Raw genomic sequence first — 22,482 nt, 5'->3', positions numbered from 1 at the left:
AAGTCAAGGTCAGCTCAGTGCATTAATGAACATTCTTCAAAGACAAAAGACTGCATTATCATGAGCTTTATTTGCTTTATATAGTTTGAGAACTTCACAAAAGCTTGTAATAGCAACCTCTGTTGCAAGTTAGATGCAGATCACCTTGGGGGGAAAAAGTCCTTCTAAAATAAAGGCAGTACTATGTAACTAGCTCTCCATGCTTCAAGCTTGGTACTACTAACTGGTGTATGAAGGTCGACTTCCAACTGCAATCAGGATAGGTTCACATTCCTATTGTTCCCTATTGTGTGTTCATGGCTTAGACACCACCACTTCTGTTGCTGTCTAAGGGTGTTTAGCTACCAGTGTACTCAGACCCAAGTTCAAAGGGGGGAACCCAACATAGTTGTTTCACTTTTGAAGTGAGGGATGGAAAAAAAACGGATGCAAGCAGCATTTAAAACAGTAATGCCCATCCTGCTCCAGTCGGCAACAGTCTTTGATCCTATAATACCCATGCTGCTTGTTACCTGGCACCAGTGATTTTATTGTTCACCTTTCCACAGAACCTTTAGTTTGACAGTTATGAAGTCCTATGAATGCTTTCATTTGGGAAGTTAGGAGCACAGGTCTGTTTTCATGGCTGACTGCTGGTAATTCCAAAAGCACAGCGCTTCAGTCATGTTACTAACTTTGGATAATCAATGATAAGATATTTAAATATACCAAATTACAGTATGCACTTATTTAGCAAAACAACTTATGTTTAACAAAGCTGGTTATGGTCTGTTTCATACAGAAACTTCGCTTTTTAAATGAACCAGGGATATTTGTGGTTTGAGGGGTCAAAGTATTGGAGTGAAAGAGAACTGTGTATTTTCACAGAATGGTAACACTCAGTAGATTCATTTTTTGTTTTGGGTGGATTTTTTTGCACATAGACCTTAAGCTTTAGTCATAGTTCAACAGTTGTACATGTCCTTAATTGAGTAATTGGGAGGAAAGGGGGAAATGCCATGCAAAAGGAGAGAACGACTGTTGATAATCTGACTCCGTGGAAGGCCTCTGTAGCCCATCAGCAATGTCTGCAACCATATTCCACCCTTTGACATTTAAGTTCTTTGCTTGCCAGGTATTACTCATAGTGGACTTAGATATTTGGCTTCAGAGATAAAACAGGCAATGTAGAAGGAAAGTAAATAGGTCTTTCTGCACCATTTCCTACAAAGTACAAGTCTAGTTATCTAAGATGACTTCAGTCTTTCTGATTTGTCCCTTTTATATGCCAATTTTCACTGTTAATGTAAAATTTACTTTGAAGAGTGAAACAGATTTCACTTATCAGAGTTAGAAGGATCAGAACAAAAGTTGCCAAGGAGATCCATATTCTGTGCAGTTAAACAATAGAAATTTCTTTGGCTAGACTATAGGAAGCATCTAATCTGTTAAGGAGTTCCCTTGAAGGATTCCCCATTAATTAGAAAAGTACTATCCACTATAGTGGGGGAAAGAAGGGATAATGAGAGAAGGAAAACCAAAGTAAGGTCCATGTATATTCTCAGAGCTGTTTCCTACCAGTGAAGGGAGAAGAGTAAAAGACTCATTAATTCTTTCAGGTATTACATCATGCAAACCTTATTTTCTTTGGGAGCACACAAATAACATGATGATGGGTAATACAGAAAATCCTAAAATTTTCAGTTTCAAAAGTTTGCTTCCAGCTGCCTTACTTTAACTGCATTTTAGTACTGTGTCCATCAGGGCAAGGAGCTTTTCCTGGATTAATTTTTACACTATACTTATGTATACAATCATTCCATATTTGCAATAACTTTCAAATGTTACTTGTTAATTTAACACTCAGATGGATCAGGCTATGAAGAAACTGCTATTTTGAGAGGAATAAAACTATGAAAATTAATGGAAATGGGTTAAAGTAGAGTTTGAGCTTTACAGGGTAGATTTAAATAATCAATTTTAATAATGATTTAAATCACTGATATTAATCTTGTCTTGCATTTGTATTTTTTTTAGTCTCATTGCTTGGTAGCCATTAAAATATGTTGTTTTGGAACTAAAAAAGCCTTTACACTAAATTTGGTGGTACTTTATGCTAACTAGGAGGATAGGCTATATCTCAACACATTTATTTAAGCAATAGAGTTGCTTTTAAATTTATTCAGGGTTTTTTTTTTTACATTTTGTTAGAAAATGGTGTATGATGCATTTCTTATTTACTTGTGGTTTTTTACTCATTTGTTTCAATCTGTGTTTGGAATTTGGAGTTAAATTAAAAGTCTACAGAAATAACTAATATGAAAGTTTTAAACTAAAAGTACACTAAGTGTGCTGGGCATATAACAGTTTTATCAATACATGATTTGCATTTAAAATCAACGTGTGTTATACAGATGAAGTACTATGTGTAGTTAATGAATTGAATAGATTTTTTTTTTCTGGTTGCCATTCCTTCAAGACTTTAGAACTAGTAGAGCTCATTCTCTTGCACCTAATTTTTATTCATAGATTGCATGTTAAAAAGCAATCTCTTCCAATCAGTTTATTGACTTTCAGTGAATTACTTATTGAACTGAACTAGTTGAATTCATTAATTACACATTACTTTGTTTAATGCACAGGTTATATTACATTAGCAGAATTATTTTTATTGTGCAGGTTAAAGTGGCTTTATATGAATTATACATAAAAAGAGGGGAAGGAGCCTTTTTAGTTCAAACAAACTGGGAAAGATAACTGATCCAAAATTAACTTGCAACTGTTGAAACTGGTAAAAGCTATAGGGGGGAAAAATTATTCCACATCACATAAGGGTTTGTTTCTCTTATAGTTTTTTTTAAATCTACCTATGCCCTATCTCAGTTTTCCCTCCTCCTCCTCCTATGCATTTGAAATTAGTAAGCAGCTCCTATCAGTTGCATCGTACTTTAGATGTAGACCTTTCCGAAGTACAACCCTGCCAGTACTGACCTTTGATGTGTTGGTATGTGCTTGCTCAGCATTATTAAATCACTCTTATTACATGGAGTTTGAGGGGTGATAGTTGCCCTGCAATGTCAGAGGGAGAGGTCTGTCTAGTGTTATAATTCTTGATAAAAAATGTTAACTGAGTTCTCTGGGATTCTGCAAAATTTTCTGAGTTCATCCTGAGGAATTGCTTTGTGATAAGGAAAATTAGTGGATTTTTGAGTGAATTCTTGGTGAGTCTAAGTTTACTGTTTCTCAAAGCCTTTGGCAGTGTACAGTATCCGTTACAAGAGGTATTGGAAGCAGCTACTTCAGTCTTTTTTTTTTTTTCTTGTATTGCCTCTATTTCTGAGCAGGAAAAATCAGAAGCACAGGTTAGTGACTGATAGAAGAACAATTTGTAGGTGTTAACGCAAGATGCTTTGGTACAAAACAAAAAATCCTGTAATAGTTTATTTGGAATTAGTGATCTGCATAATACAGCCTGCTGCCAGTACTTGTGTAGTGAATAGAAAAAGTAGGGTTATTTTGAATGGAAAATATTACAACTCTTTTGTACTGAACAAAGGCAGTAAGGGAGCTGTCAGCAACTGGAATGATTCCTTTTTACAGTGACCTTTGTATATAACTTTACTTAAGTTTTTAAATTTGAAAAAGTTATGTACATTAGGCTGTGTAAAGTTAGCTCTCTACTTTAAAAAATTGTAGGTTTAGGAACATCAGATAAACTAACACATCTACCACTGATAAAGGAAAGCAGAACCATAGCTCACCTGTTTGAATTAATCAATATGCAGATCAGCCTCATTATTCGGTGATATCAGTCTTCAAAATGGTGTATAAAAGGTATACAGTGCATAAATCCCATTGTTCTACCCCTGCATATAGGGAGTCAAATTGCATGGCAGAAACTCTCCCAGCAATGTATTATGGATGCGTTGGCCATTGTTTGAATCAATATATTTTTAATAAGGTTTGTGTAGGTATTAGCTTTATATACAGTGTTTTATTTGTGAGATTAAATCTTTGCGTTAGAGATACTGTCAACTTGCAGCCTAACACATGAGTAATTTCAGATGCTACACCTGGTTAAAGAATGGTCCTTCTGGTCATAGGGTTGTATTAATATTAATATATGTATTTATATAGCTTAATGTATATCTCTTAGGTTTCTCCATGATTGAGTTATTCAAATTAATTTCCCCACTTTTACAGATCTTGCTTACTCATTAATGGCACCTGTTACTTTTGTTTTGTTCAGCATTGGACTATGTAATATACAAACCCCTCAAATGCAAAGTGTACACATAAATGTGTTCTGAGCTGAAAAAGGCATGGTAGTAATTCTGAGCATTCTTAAGTCGTTGATAAGCTTTTTTTCCCCGTGTGTGTTTTCAATTTGTTAGCTTTTTCTGGGAGCATCTCTCTGAATTTCTTTTCCTTAACTTTTTTATATTAGTTATGTGATTTACTATACTGGCCTTCAAAAATAAATATTTCAACTTCTGGGAGGGCTTTTACTATGTTATATTAATAAAAGTACAGATGATGGGATTACAGTTGCTCACCTAGTCAGCCAATACAGAAAACTTCTGTGGTGGTTGACAAATTAGTTCTACGTGGCTGAAGTATTGGGACATCTACCTCTTCCTTGGAGTAATATTCCACAGTCCAAAAAGATATCTGGGAATATTGGAAATTTTCCCAACAGCATAAATCTTATTTTCTTTTATGTAATATCATTGACACTAGTATTGCATCATTTTTTAAAAGAATATTTGGATTCTTTTGGAGCTAGATGTAATGCTTGTTTCACAGTAAAATACAGGCTAAATGATTGTGGCAGCAATGTAAAACAATTTGAAGTATCTGTCACTTTGTTATTGTAGTTGAAATGGATAAATTAAAATATGCTTACACTCTGAACATGCAGAATATTAGCATGAGGCATCTGAGGCATTATAGGTATTTACCCTTCTCCTTGTTGCTCTTATGCCTTATATAGTATATAATTACAGTACATATCTTGTCATGAAACCGTGAAATATGTTGATGCAGAAGCTCTCCTTATGTTGTAACAGGAGGCTCCAAGGATTGTGTATTTCTTCTTGGAGATGACAGTTCATAGCTGGACAGAAAATAGTTTTCTGAACAGGATGTTGTGTTGCCAACAGGGAAAAATATCCGTTCCTGATCCATAAAATGTTGAAATAAGACTGCTCTTTCAATCAGGTTTAAGAGAGAGGAGTAAATATCAAGGAGTGCTCTGGAATCTCTGTGGGGAAACTGAGCTGGAGTGGGTCTCAATCAGTGATGTCAGGCATTGGGGGAACTCTGAGTTATAGGGAGTAGGTAGCAGACAATGAAAAAGGAAAGTAGCTTAGATAGTGCAGTGGGTTAACAGTAGTATATATTTTTGGATAGCTATGTTCAACTCTAAAAAGGGCATAAATTAAAACCAGCTGATCTCATCCTATTTTCTATTTCTATACATCACAAGCAGAACATGACTAGACACAGCACTGTCTTAAGGGGAGAGATTAGGTCTGAAATAGCAGTGTATTATAGGTCAGGACTGAAGAGTCAATGGTAAAGTTGCATAGGGAAGTTTTCATGGTGTCTGCCTGTATTTTTACCTGGCTTGCAAATTGTACACTGCGGAAGAGTGCAGTGATGAAATCTGTATCTAAACAGAAAAGTTTGTCATTGGAGAACAAACCAAATCTACTGATACCCTTATGTAAGAACTAAATTAAGCTTTAGAAAACAGAATGGATAAAGGAATGTGATTAAAGAATAATTATGTTCTGGTTAGGAGTAGCTCAGTATAGTCTATTCTGTTTGTTTGTTGTTTTTTAGTTAACTTTTTTGAATAGCTAGAATTCTACAAAATACCTCAAGGATTCAGGAAATGAATCTAAAAATCCTTGAGAATCCAAAATAGTAAATTGGATCAGTGAATATTATAAAGTAATTCTAAATAAGTGTTAGACTTTTACTATTCATTTAATAGTGGATCTACATCTTAATACTGAGGGGAAATAATTTTAATATCTTTTCTTATTCAAGTAATTATGAGCACACAGTGTGGTTAATGTGTGTACATTAATTCTTTGGGAATATTTTTTGGACATTTGAGCCTTATCTCTCTGCAGTATATAATTAATGTATTTTATTGGCAGGTAGAGAGTAAGACAATGGCAGGCAACAACCAGCTTTGCATCCGACGTTGGACTACTAAGAACGTAGCCAAATGGCTAAAGGAAGAAGGCTTCTGCGAGTATGTGGACGTTTTGTGCAATAGACACAGACTGGATGGAATTACATTATTGACACTGACTGAATTTGATTTGCGATCTCCTCCTTTGGAAATCAAAGTCCTGGGGGATATCAAAAGACTAATGTTGTCGATACGCAAATTGCAGAAACAGCATATTGAGGTTTTAGAAGAGTTGGGTTACAACAGTGATAGTCCCATTGGCACAATGTCTCCTTCTGTTGGCTCCCTTCAAGGTACGGATTGGTTTTGTAATGGTGAAGTACCACGGGACTGTGGACCAGTTACTGACCTGAATGCCGATCAGTATCAATACACAAATGGGAAAAACAAACATCCTATGCGAAGACTGGACCCTGAGTACTGGAAAACAGTCTTAAGTTGTATATATGTTTTCATAGTGTTTGGCTTTACATCATTTGTCATGGTTATAGTACATGAGCGTGTACCTGACATGCAGACATATCCACCGCTACCAGACATATTTCTAGACAGGTAAGTACTTGTTCAGAAACAGAATGATGGTGTTAAATCACAAAATTCTTACACCTTTATAGATGATATTTTGAATTTCAATATATTTCATAATAATCTTTCAATATCTAACACCTGGCATTGGGATATCACATTTCTGAATGTGGTCTAGATTGTAATGTACTCCTATTCCCAAGAGATTAAAGAAATGTAATTTTAAAAGGCTTTTGTGAAAAAAGAAATTGAGCAGTTGACTTAAAGTGCTGCTGTTACTACTATACAGTTGGATTTTAAAGGAAAACTGCTGTGATCAGTTCTACTTCCTTAGCTAAATGGTTACTTAAAAGGTGTGTACGCTACCTGACTTGACTGTCCCTTCCTCCCACACTCCAAGTAAATTGATTTTAAAGAATCATAACTCCCTTCTCACATGTTCATTAAAATCTCATAAGTAACACTAGTTGTTGTAATTTATATAGCAGATAGTGCTTCCATTAACCTGAGGTATAAGATCTCCTTCCACCTGAGTGCTGCTTCTGTCATGTTGTAAAAACCTATTCCCTTTTGGGATGCTTCACTTTCAGGTGACTTATTGTGTTGCTTTTTCCTGCTGTGCTGCCCTTTCTTCCATTCTGGGTACTAGCTGTAACGTTTAATTTAGTCTGTGCTGGTGCTTCACCAAACAGGACTGTAAATAAATTGCATTTGATGACAAATTCATGTTGCAGAGTTGGGAGCAGAGCAAGAGTTCATAGAAGAAGCAAGGCACTGAACTGGGGTAGTAGAAGAGATTGTATTGTAGACTAAGTGCTTTGAGGTAGGAATTGTATATTCCTTTGTGTTTGAACAGTATCAGCATATTGTGGGTGTTACTGGAACACAGTGATATGGATTGTGGGATGGACTGACAAGCCTTTGTGATGAGGTTTTTTTTGTTTGTTTTAAATCTCTTTAAATAGGTTTGGCCAAATATTACCAGTGTTCTATGGACACAGATAACAAGTTGATATCATTCAGTATATGTGCAACTCATTTTTCAGAATTGCAGAATTTGCTTTTTGAATCTCGTTCTTTGAGGCATGCAGCACTTGAACAAGATTACAACCACTTTGGTGCACTAAAGTAAATGGCAAACTTTGCCTTTTAAAACATTTTCTTCCATGCAATCTTCTGTCACTTTGTGATAATCTTTGAAGTAGCTGTGCAATGTGTATAGCATGCTGAGAAATGATGTGACAGTCCTTGACAACTGATGAACCAGCATGCTGGAGAAATAAAGCAATATAAGTGCTAATTCCACAATCAGTTTATTTGTATTTGATACTAAGAGCTCACTTTTCTTCCTGGGTTTGAAGAAACTGAACTGCTTCCTGCGAAACTGAGCAACTGTAGTGGAAAAAGCTTTATTGTAACCAAATAATAATCTTTTATTCTCAGTCACCCTTTGAACTGGATAAAGTTCGTAGTTAAAACTGGAGACTAAAGACTTACAAGTTGCAAATGTGGAGGAATCCATCTCTTCATCTGCTATTAGTAAAGACCAAATAGAGAGTTGTGATAGCAAAAGTGCTTAAACTGTGTTGCTAATATACAATTTATTTCTCCAACTTCCTTTGTCCTATACCAGTTTAAACGAAATGGTTTTTACTCCCTTTTATCACTAGGTAGAGACTGGGGTACTTCAGAATAATGATAGTGAAGTACCTCACTGTCCTCGGGAGCCAAAAAATCTTTCTTGGTTATAGGTGAAACCGCGTTGTATCGAACTTGCTTTGATCCACTGGAGTGGGCAGCCCCGCCCCCCTGGAGCACTGCTTTACTGGGTTGTATCCAAATTTGTGTTATATCGGGGTAGAGGTGTATAATAATACAATTAGGCTGGGAATTTGAAAGAAGCTGAGGGATTTGACTCTTTGATTTGTTTACATTGGAAATTATTTTGTTTGTGGCTGACTGCTCAGCCAGATGTAATGAGGAATGTCAGGTCTGCTGATGTAGAAGTCACTAACTGGAGTTCCATTAACATACTGTAGCAATCAGCTGTCATACATTTTCCACCTTTAGCCAAGAGATATAATTGCTCTATGCCTGGATGTGTCTGCATTTGGTAAATGGCTGTGGTAAGTGGCTGTTGATAAACAGCCCACACATTTTCCTAAACATGAGTACTACCATAAAGGCCCACTTGTTTTGAATAGTATAGGAAGTTTTTAGAGAAGGTGCTGGCGAAGGGTGGCCTGGCTGCTTTGGGGAGGGGGCTGCAGTGTGCGGCCCAGGACCCTCACTGGTGCTTGGTGGGTGGGTGGGGTGGGGTGGCGTTGGGGCACTGTGACAGGGTGAGGCAGGCTCTGGGCGGCACTTACCTGGGGGGCCTCCCTGAAAGCGGCGACACCCCCCTTGCTCAGCTCTGCACGCTGCCTCTGCCTGTAGGCACTGTTCCTGCAGCTCCCATTGGCCGAGATTCCTGGCCAATGGGAGCTGCAAAGCCAGCGCTCTGGGCGAAGGCAGCCCACAGAGCTGCCTGGCCACACCTCTGCCGAGCAGCTGAGTGAGGGGGGTGTCGCCGCTTCTGGGGCGCCCCTCCCAGGTAAGTACCGCCGAGAGCCTGCTTCACCCTGTCCAGTGCCCCAAGCCCCTCCCACACCCAAACTCTGCTGCGGGGGGTGGGGGCGTGGTAGCTGGAGACTGCCCCAGCAGTGGCCGGTGCCCCTGGCACAAGGGATCCCTGAGCTGCTCCTGAAGGCCAGGCGCACTGGCTGCTTGAGAAGTCATGGAGGTCACGGAATCCGTGACTTCCATGACAAACTCGCAGCCTTAATAATAGGGGAATGACAGCCATGCTATAAATGTTTCCTTTAAATCCAGAGAGAGCAACTGCTAGAGCTACTTAGTTTCTGCTCAACCATGTGAGTTTAATGTGGAATAAATGCTCCATTGCAAGTAGTTCTCACACACTATACTACAGACTTACTATAAAGTGCACAGAAATAAGACATGACCTGTATCAGGAAAGACTCAATCTTGCAGCCTTTATTCATTAAAGTAGTCTCTACTTCACAAGTCATCTCATCAAAGTCTAATCATGTGAATAAAGGCCGCACAGCCTGTCATTAATTTAGACATTACTCAGCAAGTGACTGCCAAAGGGAGTGATGGAAGAAGGGAGAATGACAGTCATGACAAGACTGGATACTAGAGTCTGTTCCCAGGACAGAAGTGCTGTAATCAGCATTGGGAGGGGCAATGGTGGAGAAGGTTAGCAGAAACAACCAAAACATTGTCATAGGATTACAACAGAGCTAGTGTCTGAGTAATTGCTTTTTCCCCTTTTGTGTAGCAAAGGGGACATGTGACAGAGAAACAGCTTCAGCTGAAATCTGTTATTGCAAAGTGCAAATTACTGGCAGTACCAGCTTTCTGGGAAAGGAACTTCGACAAACAAGGCTAAAGAGATTCATACACAATAATTCTAATTTAATTTAAAAAATGCTTTGTAGCTTCTCAGCAGTTCATTGATATATACAACAGATGAGGCACTAAGAGGACAGAAACTAGAAAAGTTTGAGTGGCCTCTCTGCAGCCAGCAATAGCTTACCGTTAGCTTTCTACACTTTTTTTTCCTGATTCTCCCAGTACTCTTGGGGTATGTCTACATGACCCGCCTCCCCCCCCCCCCCCCAAAAAATCCCCAAACAAACCCCTAACAACGTGGCAGTGCATCTTAGAATCTTAGTCTGCAGATGTGGGCTCGCATTACGGTACTAAGAATAGCTGTGTAGATGTTTGGGCTCAGTCTCTGAAACCCACTCCTTTCCCTGCCCTTCAGAGCCTGAGCCTTGAATATCTACATGGCTCTTTTTAGTTCCCAGAGTCTTTTGCTGTGGAGACATAAATGGGATTGTGGTAGGTGTTTACCAACTATGCAAACTGTTCTACCCTCCCCATTTTCCAGCACAATACTACAGCAAAGGACTGTGATCCTTGTATATCATATAGCATTAAGTATGTTTTAAGTGCTTGTAAAATGATAACAAGAAACTATCACATTTTAAAAGCATATTTTCTACTGAAGCAGGGGACTGGTAGTATTCTTTGGTTTTATTTCATGCTCTGCTCACTGTGAATTTGAAAAAGTTGCTTAGCTTCCAAGCTTCAGTTTACTTACTTTGTGGGGGTGATATTTACATTAATGAAACATACAATGTATTATAAGTGCAAAGTAATGATTTACTAAATGTTAAATTAAAACTTATACCAAAAAGTTTGATCATGCAAGGACTCTGGAATAGCTTTGAGATTTCTAGGCATTTTAGGCTTCTCTACCCTTTCCAAGTGATTACGTTTTTGCAAGTAATAGGTATGTCCCTCCTATCTTCTCTAGGTATATAAACATCGTACTCAAGACTGTGCCATCTGAGTGAGGACTTGTGTAAGAATGCATGAAGACAGAAATGAACTTTTTCTAGTATTTCTCTCCTGCTGCATACATCTTGACTGGGATTTTCAAAGGCGTTTAAGGATTTAGCTGCCTAATTCCTATTGAAATTCAGTGGGAATTGGACACCTAACTCACTTAAGCTTCTCTGAAAATCCTACTATATATCTAAATTTTAGGTCTCAGAAAACTATACCAAATACGTTCTATTAGTGCTATAAATGTGAACTTCCTAACACTAGGAAGAGAGGAAGAGGTGAATTGAAGAGCAAAAAGAGCAGTGGTTCTAACTATGCACCACACACCATGCTCTACCCCGACTAATAAATGTTGAATGCTTTGAAAATAATGAACTTCAACTAAACTGTTAAATTCATCAGAGCTATATTTAACCTACTATCTTTTGAGCAAAACTCCCATTACCATCAATGAAGATCTTTTGTTACTCAAGTCAGGGCTTGAAAACCTAGTCACCCATACCCAGGGTGTATTTATATTTGCGGTCCAAGTGAATGATCCTCCCTGTGAAGCTGCTGCATCCTTTCTTTAAAAAAGAATGGGGTTGCAAGAAGTGAGGAACACAAATGGTGCTGATGGGTTGAGTATATGTGGGTTGGAGGAGAGAGCAAGCAGATAAATAACAGGAGAAATAGGAGATTGGGTGGCTATTATGGGGAAGGGGAGGATGAGGCAGAAAACAGTGTGGGGAAATACCAAAAAGTCTGTCAGGGTGAAAGCAGGAATATACTGATGATACTGCAGGTAAAAATGCACAACAGTATTACCATTGTCCTTTAAAAAAAAAAAAAGTGGCATGAAGTGAGGAAGGAAACGGAGTTACAAAGAAAGCAGCGGAGACCTTGTAGTATGTATTAAATAAAAAGCTGACAGTGTGCTTAAATATAGTAGAGTGCACAATAAGCAGTACAAGGTCCTCTTTTATAAATTACAGAGGACATTGTTTTGAGAGAAAGATAGCATGGGTATTTTTCCTCACGGTTAGTGTATTAAGTCGTAATCTTAAAGTTCTGACATATGAACCCTAATTACAAATTTAATTTAGCCTTTATCACATGATGACTTTGATGGTCCTGTCATCCTGCATTGAAGAGATTTATTATGCTTTAAACACTAAATTGAAATGGAAGTGTTTTAAGAACTTTGTGCTGACTAGTTTTTTATTGCAGTTACAATATAAGTGATACATGATGTAAGTTAATGTGTCAAGATGAGTGATATTGTTTTGGAAATTCATTATAAAGAAACTACTAAAACCTTAAGATCAGTAAAGAAATTCAGGTAGGAAATCCATGTAAAACATTGAGTTTTTACAATAGGTTTTGGCCTTTGATCAATTTCATTTTAAATGTCCTCTAAAACATTTTTAAAATGGGTTGCGAGGGGAGTAAATAAATGAACTAGAGCTTAAGGCATTACTAAGTCTGTCAAAATTAAAGTTCTTTGTGCTGTGGAAATCTTCAGTGTTAGTTTTTACCAGTTTCAGAAGAATGCAATACAAGATAGTAGTACCAAAGAAACTATGGCCAAAACTTTCAAACTTGCCTGCCTGTAGATTCATATATTTAAGAGCAGAAGGAACCATTAGATTATCTAAGCAGACCTCCTATATGCTATAGAACTTTACCCAATTATGCTTGCATTGAGCCCAATAACTTGTTTGACTAAAGCATATCTTCCAGAAAGGTATGCAATCTTGATTTGAAGATTTTAAAAAATGGGGAATTTACCACTTATATTGGTATTTTCTTTCAGTGGTTAGTCACCCTCACTCACTATTATACATTTGGGCTGAATTTCTAACTTGAATTTCTGCCTTTAATTTCTGGTGATCGGTTCTTGTTACACCTTTCTCTGCTAGGTTAAAGAGCTCTTTAGTACCTGGTATTTTCTGCCTGTGAAGGTACTTGTACGCTGGTAGGCATCTAAATCTTTATTTTGTCACCTAAATACATGGCTTCATTTTCAAAAAGTGTGGAGCACCTGCAGCTTCCGTATACTTCAGTGGGAGCTGCAGGTGCTCAACACCTTTTGCAAATTAGGCCATTAATTCAGGTGCCTAATTTAAAACCATGCATATTCATAAAAGTTAGCTCTATTATGTAGGTTAACTTTTTCCTTCTGCTTTAGTGTTCCTAGGATACCTTGGGCCTTTGCCATGACTGAAGTGTGTGGTGTGATTCTCTGCTACATTTGGCTCCTGGTTCTCCTCCTTCACAGACACAGGTATAGTACTTTCAATTAAAAGAACTCTTAATTCAGAAACATCTGTTGGCAACCTAATAAAGATTGAATGTGACTGAAATCCATCATAATAACTATAGCCAAGACTTACCTTTAAACACGATTATTATTTACATCATTAAGATGGCACGATGTGGCCATGGTACAATTCTTCCTTCCACTTCCCATAAAGAATTCCTTCGTTTCCTTTATTTGTGCCTGGAGGATACCACTATTTTGTGCTACTTTACTTCCATCGGGGTGGTTGTTGCCACTTTGTTTTGCAATGTTGGTTGAATTGGGACCCCATGAAAACCAATCTTGTATATCTTTCTCTGCCCCACCCTCTGAATGTCCACCATTTCTAAATGACCAGCCTGTTTATAGGAATTGGGTGTATATGTCCCCAGACTGGGAGATGAGTGACATGTGTCAGACATGACTAGTTCCACAACATTTCTTCCAGCTGTTCTATTCTCTTTAATCCAGGGATTCCAGTATGTCCTCTTGCAGGGCTTTCTCCAGAAGCTTGTAAACTTCTCTGAATGACTAGCAACTTAGTTCTAATGAGAGAACCAAGAAAAATAGTTTTACACACCTTACACTTAGAATAAACAATATCTTTGTAGTTGGGTCAGAATTGACAATTTGAGTTGATGATTTTTTTTCCTCTTCTAGAAAAGCATAACATTAACTAGTGCCCAAGAGACAAGGCAGACAAAAACCACCTTTACTCCTTTTTGTATCATGAGCAGAACAAGGGAATCATTGACTTGCCCGTCTTAAGATCAATATTAAATGATCGTAAATTTGGGAGGGTCTAATTAATTTTAGTATTGCTGCATTTTGTGTTAGAAACATTTCATCTCAACACTAAAGAGTTCACTGGACAGCTTGTGGCTGAAGGACCTGTTTGTGTGTAGGACCTCATTTAAGATTGTAGGAGAAGAATTTTTTGTTCTAAGCACTCTTGTATACAGCATCCATATTGTCCCTTTGCTGAGTAGGAGATAGAGTATGTCACCTCAGTCTGAGGGGAAAACCCCAAGAGCATAGCAGACATGGATGAAGAATCACTTTTTTTTATATGCTTGTGAAATGAGGGCTGGCATTCCTGAGACTTGGCTTTTGTCACTTTATTATGGAGAAATTGTGGGTGTAAATACTGTATTCAGAGACATGTTGGCTTCTGAACCCTTGTATGCAGTGATCTGAGTATCTGTCAGTCACTTTCACCATGACACACAGTTCATTCAAAAATGTCAGTATTTCAGTAAGATGCCAGTACATAAAACAGCATTTCTATTTGAAAGAGAGATAATAGAAATAAAACTTAATACCGTGTTAAGCTAAATTGTTGTAGTTCAAGAAATCCCTGTCCCATTAAAAATCATGTCATAGGGATAAGTTAGAGAAGAATGCTGTGAATCTCTCATAATTCTCTTAATTTTCATAACCAAATGTGCAAAAGTATTTGAATTCTTCTACGACTCTTGCATCCCTTTTTATTTTCCCAGGTCTATACTCTTACGCAGATTGTGTAGCTTAATGGGGACAGTGTTCTTGTTGCGTTGCTTTACAATGTTTGTTACCTCACTCTCTGTGCCAGGCCAGCATCTGCAGTGTTCCGGAAAGGTAAAGGAATATTCTTAAATGTTTGTTTGTTGCTGATTTTGGTTTAACCTTCTCAGATGAAAATTATTGTGATAAGGATAGTGATAGTGTAAGCATATATGTAGTTAGCTGCAAACTTCTGCTTGTTAAATACCAACTCTCACGTGCAAATCAAGGATCATTAATTTGGTAGTCACTTCTATAGGGTTTTTGATAGAAAGCACTTAAAATATTGCATTTATTTTGGGGCTTCCAAGGTAGTACTCTATGCAAATGAGAGGATTCATCAGAGGAACACATTTGAGTGACTGAAGGGAATGATTTATGAGAAATGACAAATTAAATATTTATACCTCATCTAGCCTGCTAAAATGACACACAGCTGCCTAGTATTTGAAGGATGGAAACACTAAGAAGAGAGAAGGCTTGTGTAGGGCGTAAGACTATAACTAAAAATAAAGGGATGAAATTATGAAAAATGTTTAGGCTGAATAGCAGGGAAAACTTTTTGACTGACTCACTAGGCTGTGGAATAAATCCTCAAGGGAATGTGTGGAAGCTCCATTATGTGAATCATTTATAGCTATGGATTAAATAAACCACAGAATTTAGAGAAAGTACTTATCAGAGGTACTTTGTGTACCTCTCTAATTATAGTTATAGATCCTAGTTATGCCAAAATAGAATCCCTGGGCTGTTCTGATAATCTGTATTTGCAGTAAAAGTTAAAAATGGAAACTGGGTATGTGAATTAAATATACATAGTGCTAGGCAGCAACTGAATTTCTATTAGACGTTTGGACTATAGTAAGAAGTATTCTTAGCAATGGCTCTTTAATATTAATGTTGCTGTTTTTAATTTTAGTTGTATGGCAATGTGTGGGCAAAACTTCAGCGAGCATTTGCAATATGGAGTGGTTTTGGAATGACACTCACTGGAGTACATACATGTGGAGACTACATGTTCAGTGGCCATACTGTTGTACTGACTATGCTGAACTTCTTTGTCACGGAATGTAAGTGCACAATGCCAATGTCCAAACACGTATGAGTATTATGGAGACATGACAATTACTGTAATTAAGAGGCATACTCCTTCCCTTTTTATTTCTTCTGTTCTCAAAATCTCCTCCTTTTATGACTGAAAGCTTTTATGATTAGTGTTGAGCTGGAGATGGAAATTACTTAAAAAGAACTAAGTACCTGAGTATTTTGACCAATCTTAGCTATTTCTAATGTGCCAATCACTGTAGAATCTGGGTGTCCTAAAAGATTAGCATGGAATGTGCTTGATAAGATTTGCCTAGACTTTTTTCCGTACAGTCACTTGAACATCTAAAGTACCTAGCACATTTTGGGTGCTACAAATGAAAAAACTGCAGTGAGATAGTTAATGAAGGATCCGACCTGTAATAACTGGAAAGTGAAGGGTAAGTGGTTTTCAGAATGCACCTAGCTACTTTTCAAGGCCCCCAAACAGACTTCTTACCAGACTTCCTGCCCTCCTTGTAAAAGTGCTTACGGGGGGAGCCTGAGCAGTTCTAGGACATCCATTTCATCAGCTCCCACATGGAATGTATTTTCTTAGCCTCTTCAGGCTCAGAAGCATTTGGGTGGGGTTTTGGTAACCCCAGCCCCAAAGGCAACTTTCTAAAAAGATTTTAACAAGTGAAGATTGAGGGTGGAAAATGGAAGTGCCATATCAGTTTCAACTACAGTGTCACTGCCGTGTTTTTAAAATCTTCTTAATTTAAGACTGTCTTAAATGAACTAAACAGAGATGTGATCTTGCTGTTCAAGTTGCTTTCTTGTACAGCAATGGTCTTCCATTCTTCTTCAACTGTGCGTACCCATGCTCATATTTTCCCTTTCTTTATTACTTTTCTCAGTTCTCAATTTTATTTTAGAAGTCGCCGTCACATTGCGTTATCCTTATCTGATCCCCACTCTGTGTTTCATCCCTCTTTCCTGCACTGTCTTTTCTTGCATCTCTGCTCTGTGTGCACTAGCAGTAGATTAGAATCGACTAGAATCCTGATCTTTAAAGCAGTGGCATCCTCTCAGTGATTGGGATTCTAGTTACGTTTGTTGTGCTGCTAAGGCACACAGATTGAGCGGAAAAGCAGTGGAAAGCAACTTCAGAGCCAGACAGGAATAAGGGCATATTGAGAAACAGCATGGCGGGTATATGGCCATGATTCTATTCTTACAAGATATGTACGAATGGCAGCTCTCCAACTGTGGACCAGTATCTCTTGGCATTTTCTTAATGTACGATTTTGAAAGAGTACACTGTAATCTAGCTGTATGACACTGCCTTGTGCTGTGGAACCCCTTTAAGTGATATTTCTCACTCTCTTCAGTTTAGTTGCATCTGTATTAAACCTTTAAATTAGAATAAAGTTTAGAATAGGCTAATCAAACTTCCTGCATGTGACTATTAAAATCATGTAATATACAAGTAAAAGGCACATTATTAGTGCTAAAGACCTATAAAGAAGATTGATAAAAGATATACCCAAGTGAGTTGTCATGAAAATGCAAAGTAGTTAAAAAATACTTTGGTATGTCAATACCTCAGGGTGAGTAAAAAGTATTAAGTCTTGTCTACAACGAAAGAAATCCCCATATGCTACTTGTTCAAGGGAGAATGAGAGTATAGCTCTCTAAATTATACTATGGTGCTTTAGTTATCACTTTGGTAGGCATTTTACAAATACCTCAGTGAGAAGAAGTTCTGAATAGCAGAGCAATATCACAGTAATTCACGATTTAGTATAAAAATTAATAGATTCTTAATTAAAGTGTAGTTATGTAATGGATACAATAAGCTTCTTAACATGAGTCTAGTACTTAGAAAAAAAAACTTTACAAAGATACAAGTTTTTTTGACTGGTCTTCACACTGTACTTGATGCTGATATTAATTATCCATCACTTTATAAGGTATTGTTAGTAATTCAAAATGTGACCTTTTTTTAATGCATTAAACAGCAAATTAAGAGAGCTAGCTTGACTAGGAATTGTAGCTGAATTACTTCAAAATCAGTTATACATGCACACCTGGAAACTTCTTTCTCTTTTAAAAAAAAAAAAAAAAAAGTATGCCAGACCTACCTGTATCTGTATAGCTGCCACTGGAGAAGGTATTCTGTCTGTAGTCATGACATATGTTGTTGTGTAATAGAGCCCTGCAACGGGACTGGGATTCTGCAGGACCCGCTGCCATAATGACAGGAGCCAGGAGTAAAGAATAGTCCCGCACGGGGCTTTACCGTGCAATATTTCTATGTACTGTTAAAACAGGTGCTCCCTTTCGCCCCTGTGGTTGTTGCACTTCAGTGATGGGTGAAGTGATTCATAGTCATAATTCTTAATGAAGTATTCTGAAGTAAATTAATTGGGCTGTGCATATGAATATCAGATCAGTCCCCTAATTTGTTCAGTCCTTTGGATTGCTGTGTAAATGTAAGGTCATGTCAGGTGTCTGATGGGAGTGGGTGCAGTAAACTTGCTAAGAACCTTGGTTTGTGAAACATTCTAGGTGACTCTTTTAACTTGATACTTTGTCCTTTGCTAGATACACCAAGAAGCTGGAACTTCTTGCATACTTTATCCTGGGTCCTGAATCTCTTTGGAATCTTCTTCATTTTGGCTGCACATGAACATTACTCTATAGATGTCTTCATTGCTTTCTACATCACCACAAGACTCTTTTTGTACTACCACACATTGGCTAATACCAGAGCATATCAGCAGAGTAGGAGAGCGAGAATCTGGTTTCCAATGTTTTCTTTTTTTGAATGCAATGTTAATGGTACAGTTCCTAATGAGTATTGCTGGCCCTTTTCAAAACCTACAATAATGAGAAGGTTAATTGGATGAAGAGTACCTAGTTTAATCTAAGTTAGTATGAAGTATTCATAACAAATCTCTACAGAACTAGCTGGAAAAAGAAGACAACTGTTTCCATCCCTGTGGTCTCCTCATGCCCCACTTCTTAGATTCCCAGTCACAAAGTTGGGATTTCCATACTTCACAAGGTAGTAGTAGAATCTAACGCTAGGAGGATAGGTAGAGGCTGCCCATAGATCATTATGAATCTGAAATAGAGAAGTCATCATTACCATTGGCATGATTCTACAAAAATGCTTTAGGGTAGAGAATAACTTACACTTTTAATGTACGCTTTACCAGACTTGCTGTTTTGAGGTCCAGATGATCTCTGGTAACTTGAATGTTTGCCTGTACAAATAATACTAAGTACTAATTTGTTAGCCACTGACTTTTTAAAAAATATTAAATATAACTTTTTCTGTTGAGGCGTGTACGCTTACAAAATGACTCTGAAGAGTAGCTTGTAACAATAAGGAAAGTAGTATAGCTCTTTACTAAATGGTTTCCCAGAAATCTTAAATAAGAATTCTGAAAAAGGTATAATGGACAATATGTGTTGTGTATATACAGAAGGCCAAAGATGAAACCGCCTGCTTTTTTGATTTGGGGGTAGTCAGCTATTAAGATCATCTTTGAACAGGGCTTATTTGGTCAGAGTAAACGGTTTTTGCCATTGTCCTACTGCTTAGACAGTTCCTTGTTGGTTTAGAAAGGAAAGCTACATCTGTTGAAATGAAGTTGAGGTAGCTTAAGTGCTTTAGAGTCACATAAAGTTACTCTCTCTTCTGTATGGTTTATCAAATACTTCACCTAAACCTATGCATGCTTTTTATGAGCAACTCTTTAATCACTAGAAGAATAGAACAGTTAAATTTATCTTGAAGTAACATAGTGCCTCGTAAATAGATGGGGAAATGCATGTAGTGATCCCCCCCCCCTTTTCAGGAAAAGTTTTAAAAGCAAGTTTCAAAAATAGTGTTAATGTTGATCTTTTTTATATTTTTTTTGTCCCAATCCATCTGGTATCAGCAAATGTTGAACATATTTGAATGCGTAAGGGTTTTTTGATGAACTGTATATACAGTAAAATGCTTTATACTTAGTCTTAGAAATTCTGAAAATAGACTGGTTGTTAGAAATAAGCTGCTTGTTTATGACACTAGTAGTTAGTTACAGTATCTTAAGCGGTTTAACTTCTATCACTTTTTTTGAGAGATCCTGATTTTGCTTGTGAAAGACTAGTGGTTAGAAGTGGAGCCTGAAGTAGTGCGTGCAAGCAAGGCCCATACTTGTTAGTGATCTTACAAACCGTTATCCGTATATTTTTGTGTGCAAGAAGGTAGCTTTAACTGTAGTTACTCAGATTTAATGGGGAATAGTAGTTTAATTTGAGTTGCAAATACATAAATGTTGGTTATTATCACGTTAGTTCACTATCCCATAATTTCAGAATAGCTAACGTGTGAGAAGAGGTAGTGCAATGTCAGCCTCAAAAAATTTCCATGACAGTTTGCCATCCCGATACAAACTGTTCACTCTCACTTTACAGTGACTATAGGAAAACTGAAATACATGCAGTACTTGCCTGTCAACAACAACAACAAATTTACCCCGTCAAGTAGAGTTTTGCAAGACTTAATTAGGTATTTGAAGCTCAGTCTAGTATGGTCTCCCATCTCTACATTTATCGGTCTTAACAAAGATACTTTAAACTTGGAATTAGAAACAGTAATTAAGGAGAGAATATATTACCCGCTCTTCAGAATGTTTATTTTAAAAATTTGAAGTTTATTTAGTTCCTGTTCCTGGGACGAATTCCATATCCCAGAGCATCTGTACCAAATGCAGGAGCACACCTAGTGTAAGTTGCATTGCTCCGCAGACTTTGATATCTGTAACATTCCTGTTCTTTAACAAACCTGCTGCTAATGATAAAGCATCCAAACCTGCTGAATGCTCCCAGCACCTAAACTAGGGAAATGCACTGACACTTTGCAAAGCAGAATCTTTAATCTCCAAGGATTTATGCTTTTATGATAAATGTTTGTTTGCTACCCTTGTCTTCCTGATAGGAAGCGGCAGTCTGAACATTCCAGTCTGGAATAAAACATCCCCAGTTATGGGGACACACTTGCTTCTGCAGTGCCCAGTAATTAATTGGGCTATTGTTTAACAGTGTTATTTCTTTACACATTTTGGACACACATTAAAGTGTTAAAGACTTATATTCTTTGAGGTTTTTGATAATTTAGGGAAAACAGGAATAAAAAATGCAGCTAAATTTGCAAAGCTGTTGACTCTGACAGTAACTCCAGACTGCTGACCAGCTTAGCTGTCTCTCAATTGTAGAATTCTTTGTCTTTTATTTACTCATGTCTAGTAAAGCAAAAAGTTCTATAACTTATCATAAAAGTGTTTACATAACCTAAAATGACATCTCAAGATTTTTATGTGTAATACTTAAAGTTCAAATCTTTGTTTTTGAAAGCATAAACATTCTTGGGGTTTTATTTTGCCTCCAGCTTTATTTATTTCTCAAGTGTTGTTTACATCTAAAGTATTGTCAAGTCAGTATTGCGGTTTGTTTTTTGAATATTTTTATGAAAATAGGATATTTGCTAGCTACACAATTGCTTTATGTATTCACACACTGATTTTCTTACTGCTAAGAATCTGTTTCCGATATTTGTAACATGCAGGATTGATTTCCTGGGAACTGGGCAGGGTATTAAGACTGTCAATCCTTCTGTTTCTTGGAGGTTAGGCATCTCTGCCAATAGACACACATCCAGTAGCTCATAATGATTTTCTGACTATAAAGAGAAAACAAAATATTTCAGGTTATTTTATTCAGAGTTTCAAAACAAGGGTTGGCCCTTAAAGCAATACTGGCAACTTGATTAGACTTTCCCCCCCAATTTGTTTCAAAGTCAAGCGAGGTACAGCATTTTAAAACGTTTTTATACAGATTTTTTGCCACTGCTTTTAACAAATCTTGGTGTTTGTTTTTGCAGCAGAAAGGGTGGGCTCAAGCTTGCTGTGCCTCCCCTTTTATGACCTCGCACACCTGCATGCTGCCTCTTCTATTTCATCTTACCTGCAGCTCTTTCTGGCAGATGCCTTGTTGCAAAGCCTGGGGTAAAACCATACATGAGTTCAGCCTCAAAACAGGACATGTGTGATGTCAACAGGTTAGTGCTTTATACAGGAAGTGCAAATGATGAGCAAACCCATGAAATGGACTTTCAAACACACAAAGTAAATAAACTGAATAAAATAGAAAAACATTTCTCTAATCTTTCAGTTACAAGGAATACCTGAGATTATTGGAACAGTAGGGCCAGATTTACAGATCTCTCCCAAAAAAACAAAACCAAACCTGATTATGTCCCTTTTAACTTGGCTGAAATAGTTGAGGTCTTGAGGGACTCTGTGGCTTAATACTTGAGGCAAAAGTGTAAATTCAGGCTTAGATTTTTGGGGTATGTAGTGACGGTGAAATGCAAAGGAGAAAGTGCCTTTTCTCGGTCTCGTGACATAAGGAGGCTGAAAGCTACATGCAAATTTTTTGTGTTCAA

General features: G+C 37.4%; 1 protein-coding gene across 4 annotated transcripts in view; it reads left to right on the top strand.

Moving 5' to 3' along the window:
- The window catches only part of SAMD8 (sterile alpha motif domain containing 8), a 30,408-nt gene extending 8,136 nt beyond the window's left edge, over positions 1-22,272 (top strand). For 3 of the 4 annotated variants that reach the window (XM_039481159.1, XM_039481158.1, XM_039481160.1), the window contains 5 exons: positions 6,150-6,739; positions 13,302-13,397; positions 14,912-15,029; positions 15,874-16,024; positions 18,588-22,272. In XM_039481159.1, the coding sequence (XP_039337093.1) occupies positions 6,165-6,739; positions 13,302-13,397; positions 14,912-15,029; positions 15,874-16,024; positions 18,588-18,892 (1,245 nt within the window). In that variant the 5' untranslated portion in view covers positions 6,150-6,164 and the 3' untranslated portion in view covers positions 18,893-22,272. The remainder of the gene's footprint in view (positions 1-6,149; positions 6,740-13,301; positions 13,398-14,911; positions 15,030-15,873; positions 16,025-18,587) is intronic. The other variant, XM_039481157.1, reaches the window with a different exon arrangement.
- Positions 22,273-22,482: the final 210 nt, after the last annotated feature.

Source organism: Mauremys reevesii, linkage group 7, assembly GCF_016161935.1.
Source record: "Mauremys reevesii isolate NIE-2019 linkage group 7, ASM1616193v1, whole genome shotgun sequence".
NCBI classification, from domain to species: Eukaryota; Metazoa; Chordata; order Testudines; family Geoemydidae; genus Mauremys; species Mauremys reevesii.
The sequence above is the reverse complement of the archived record's forward strand: the minus strand, read 5'-3'. Positions and strand labels throughout refer to the sequence as shown.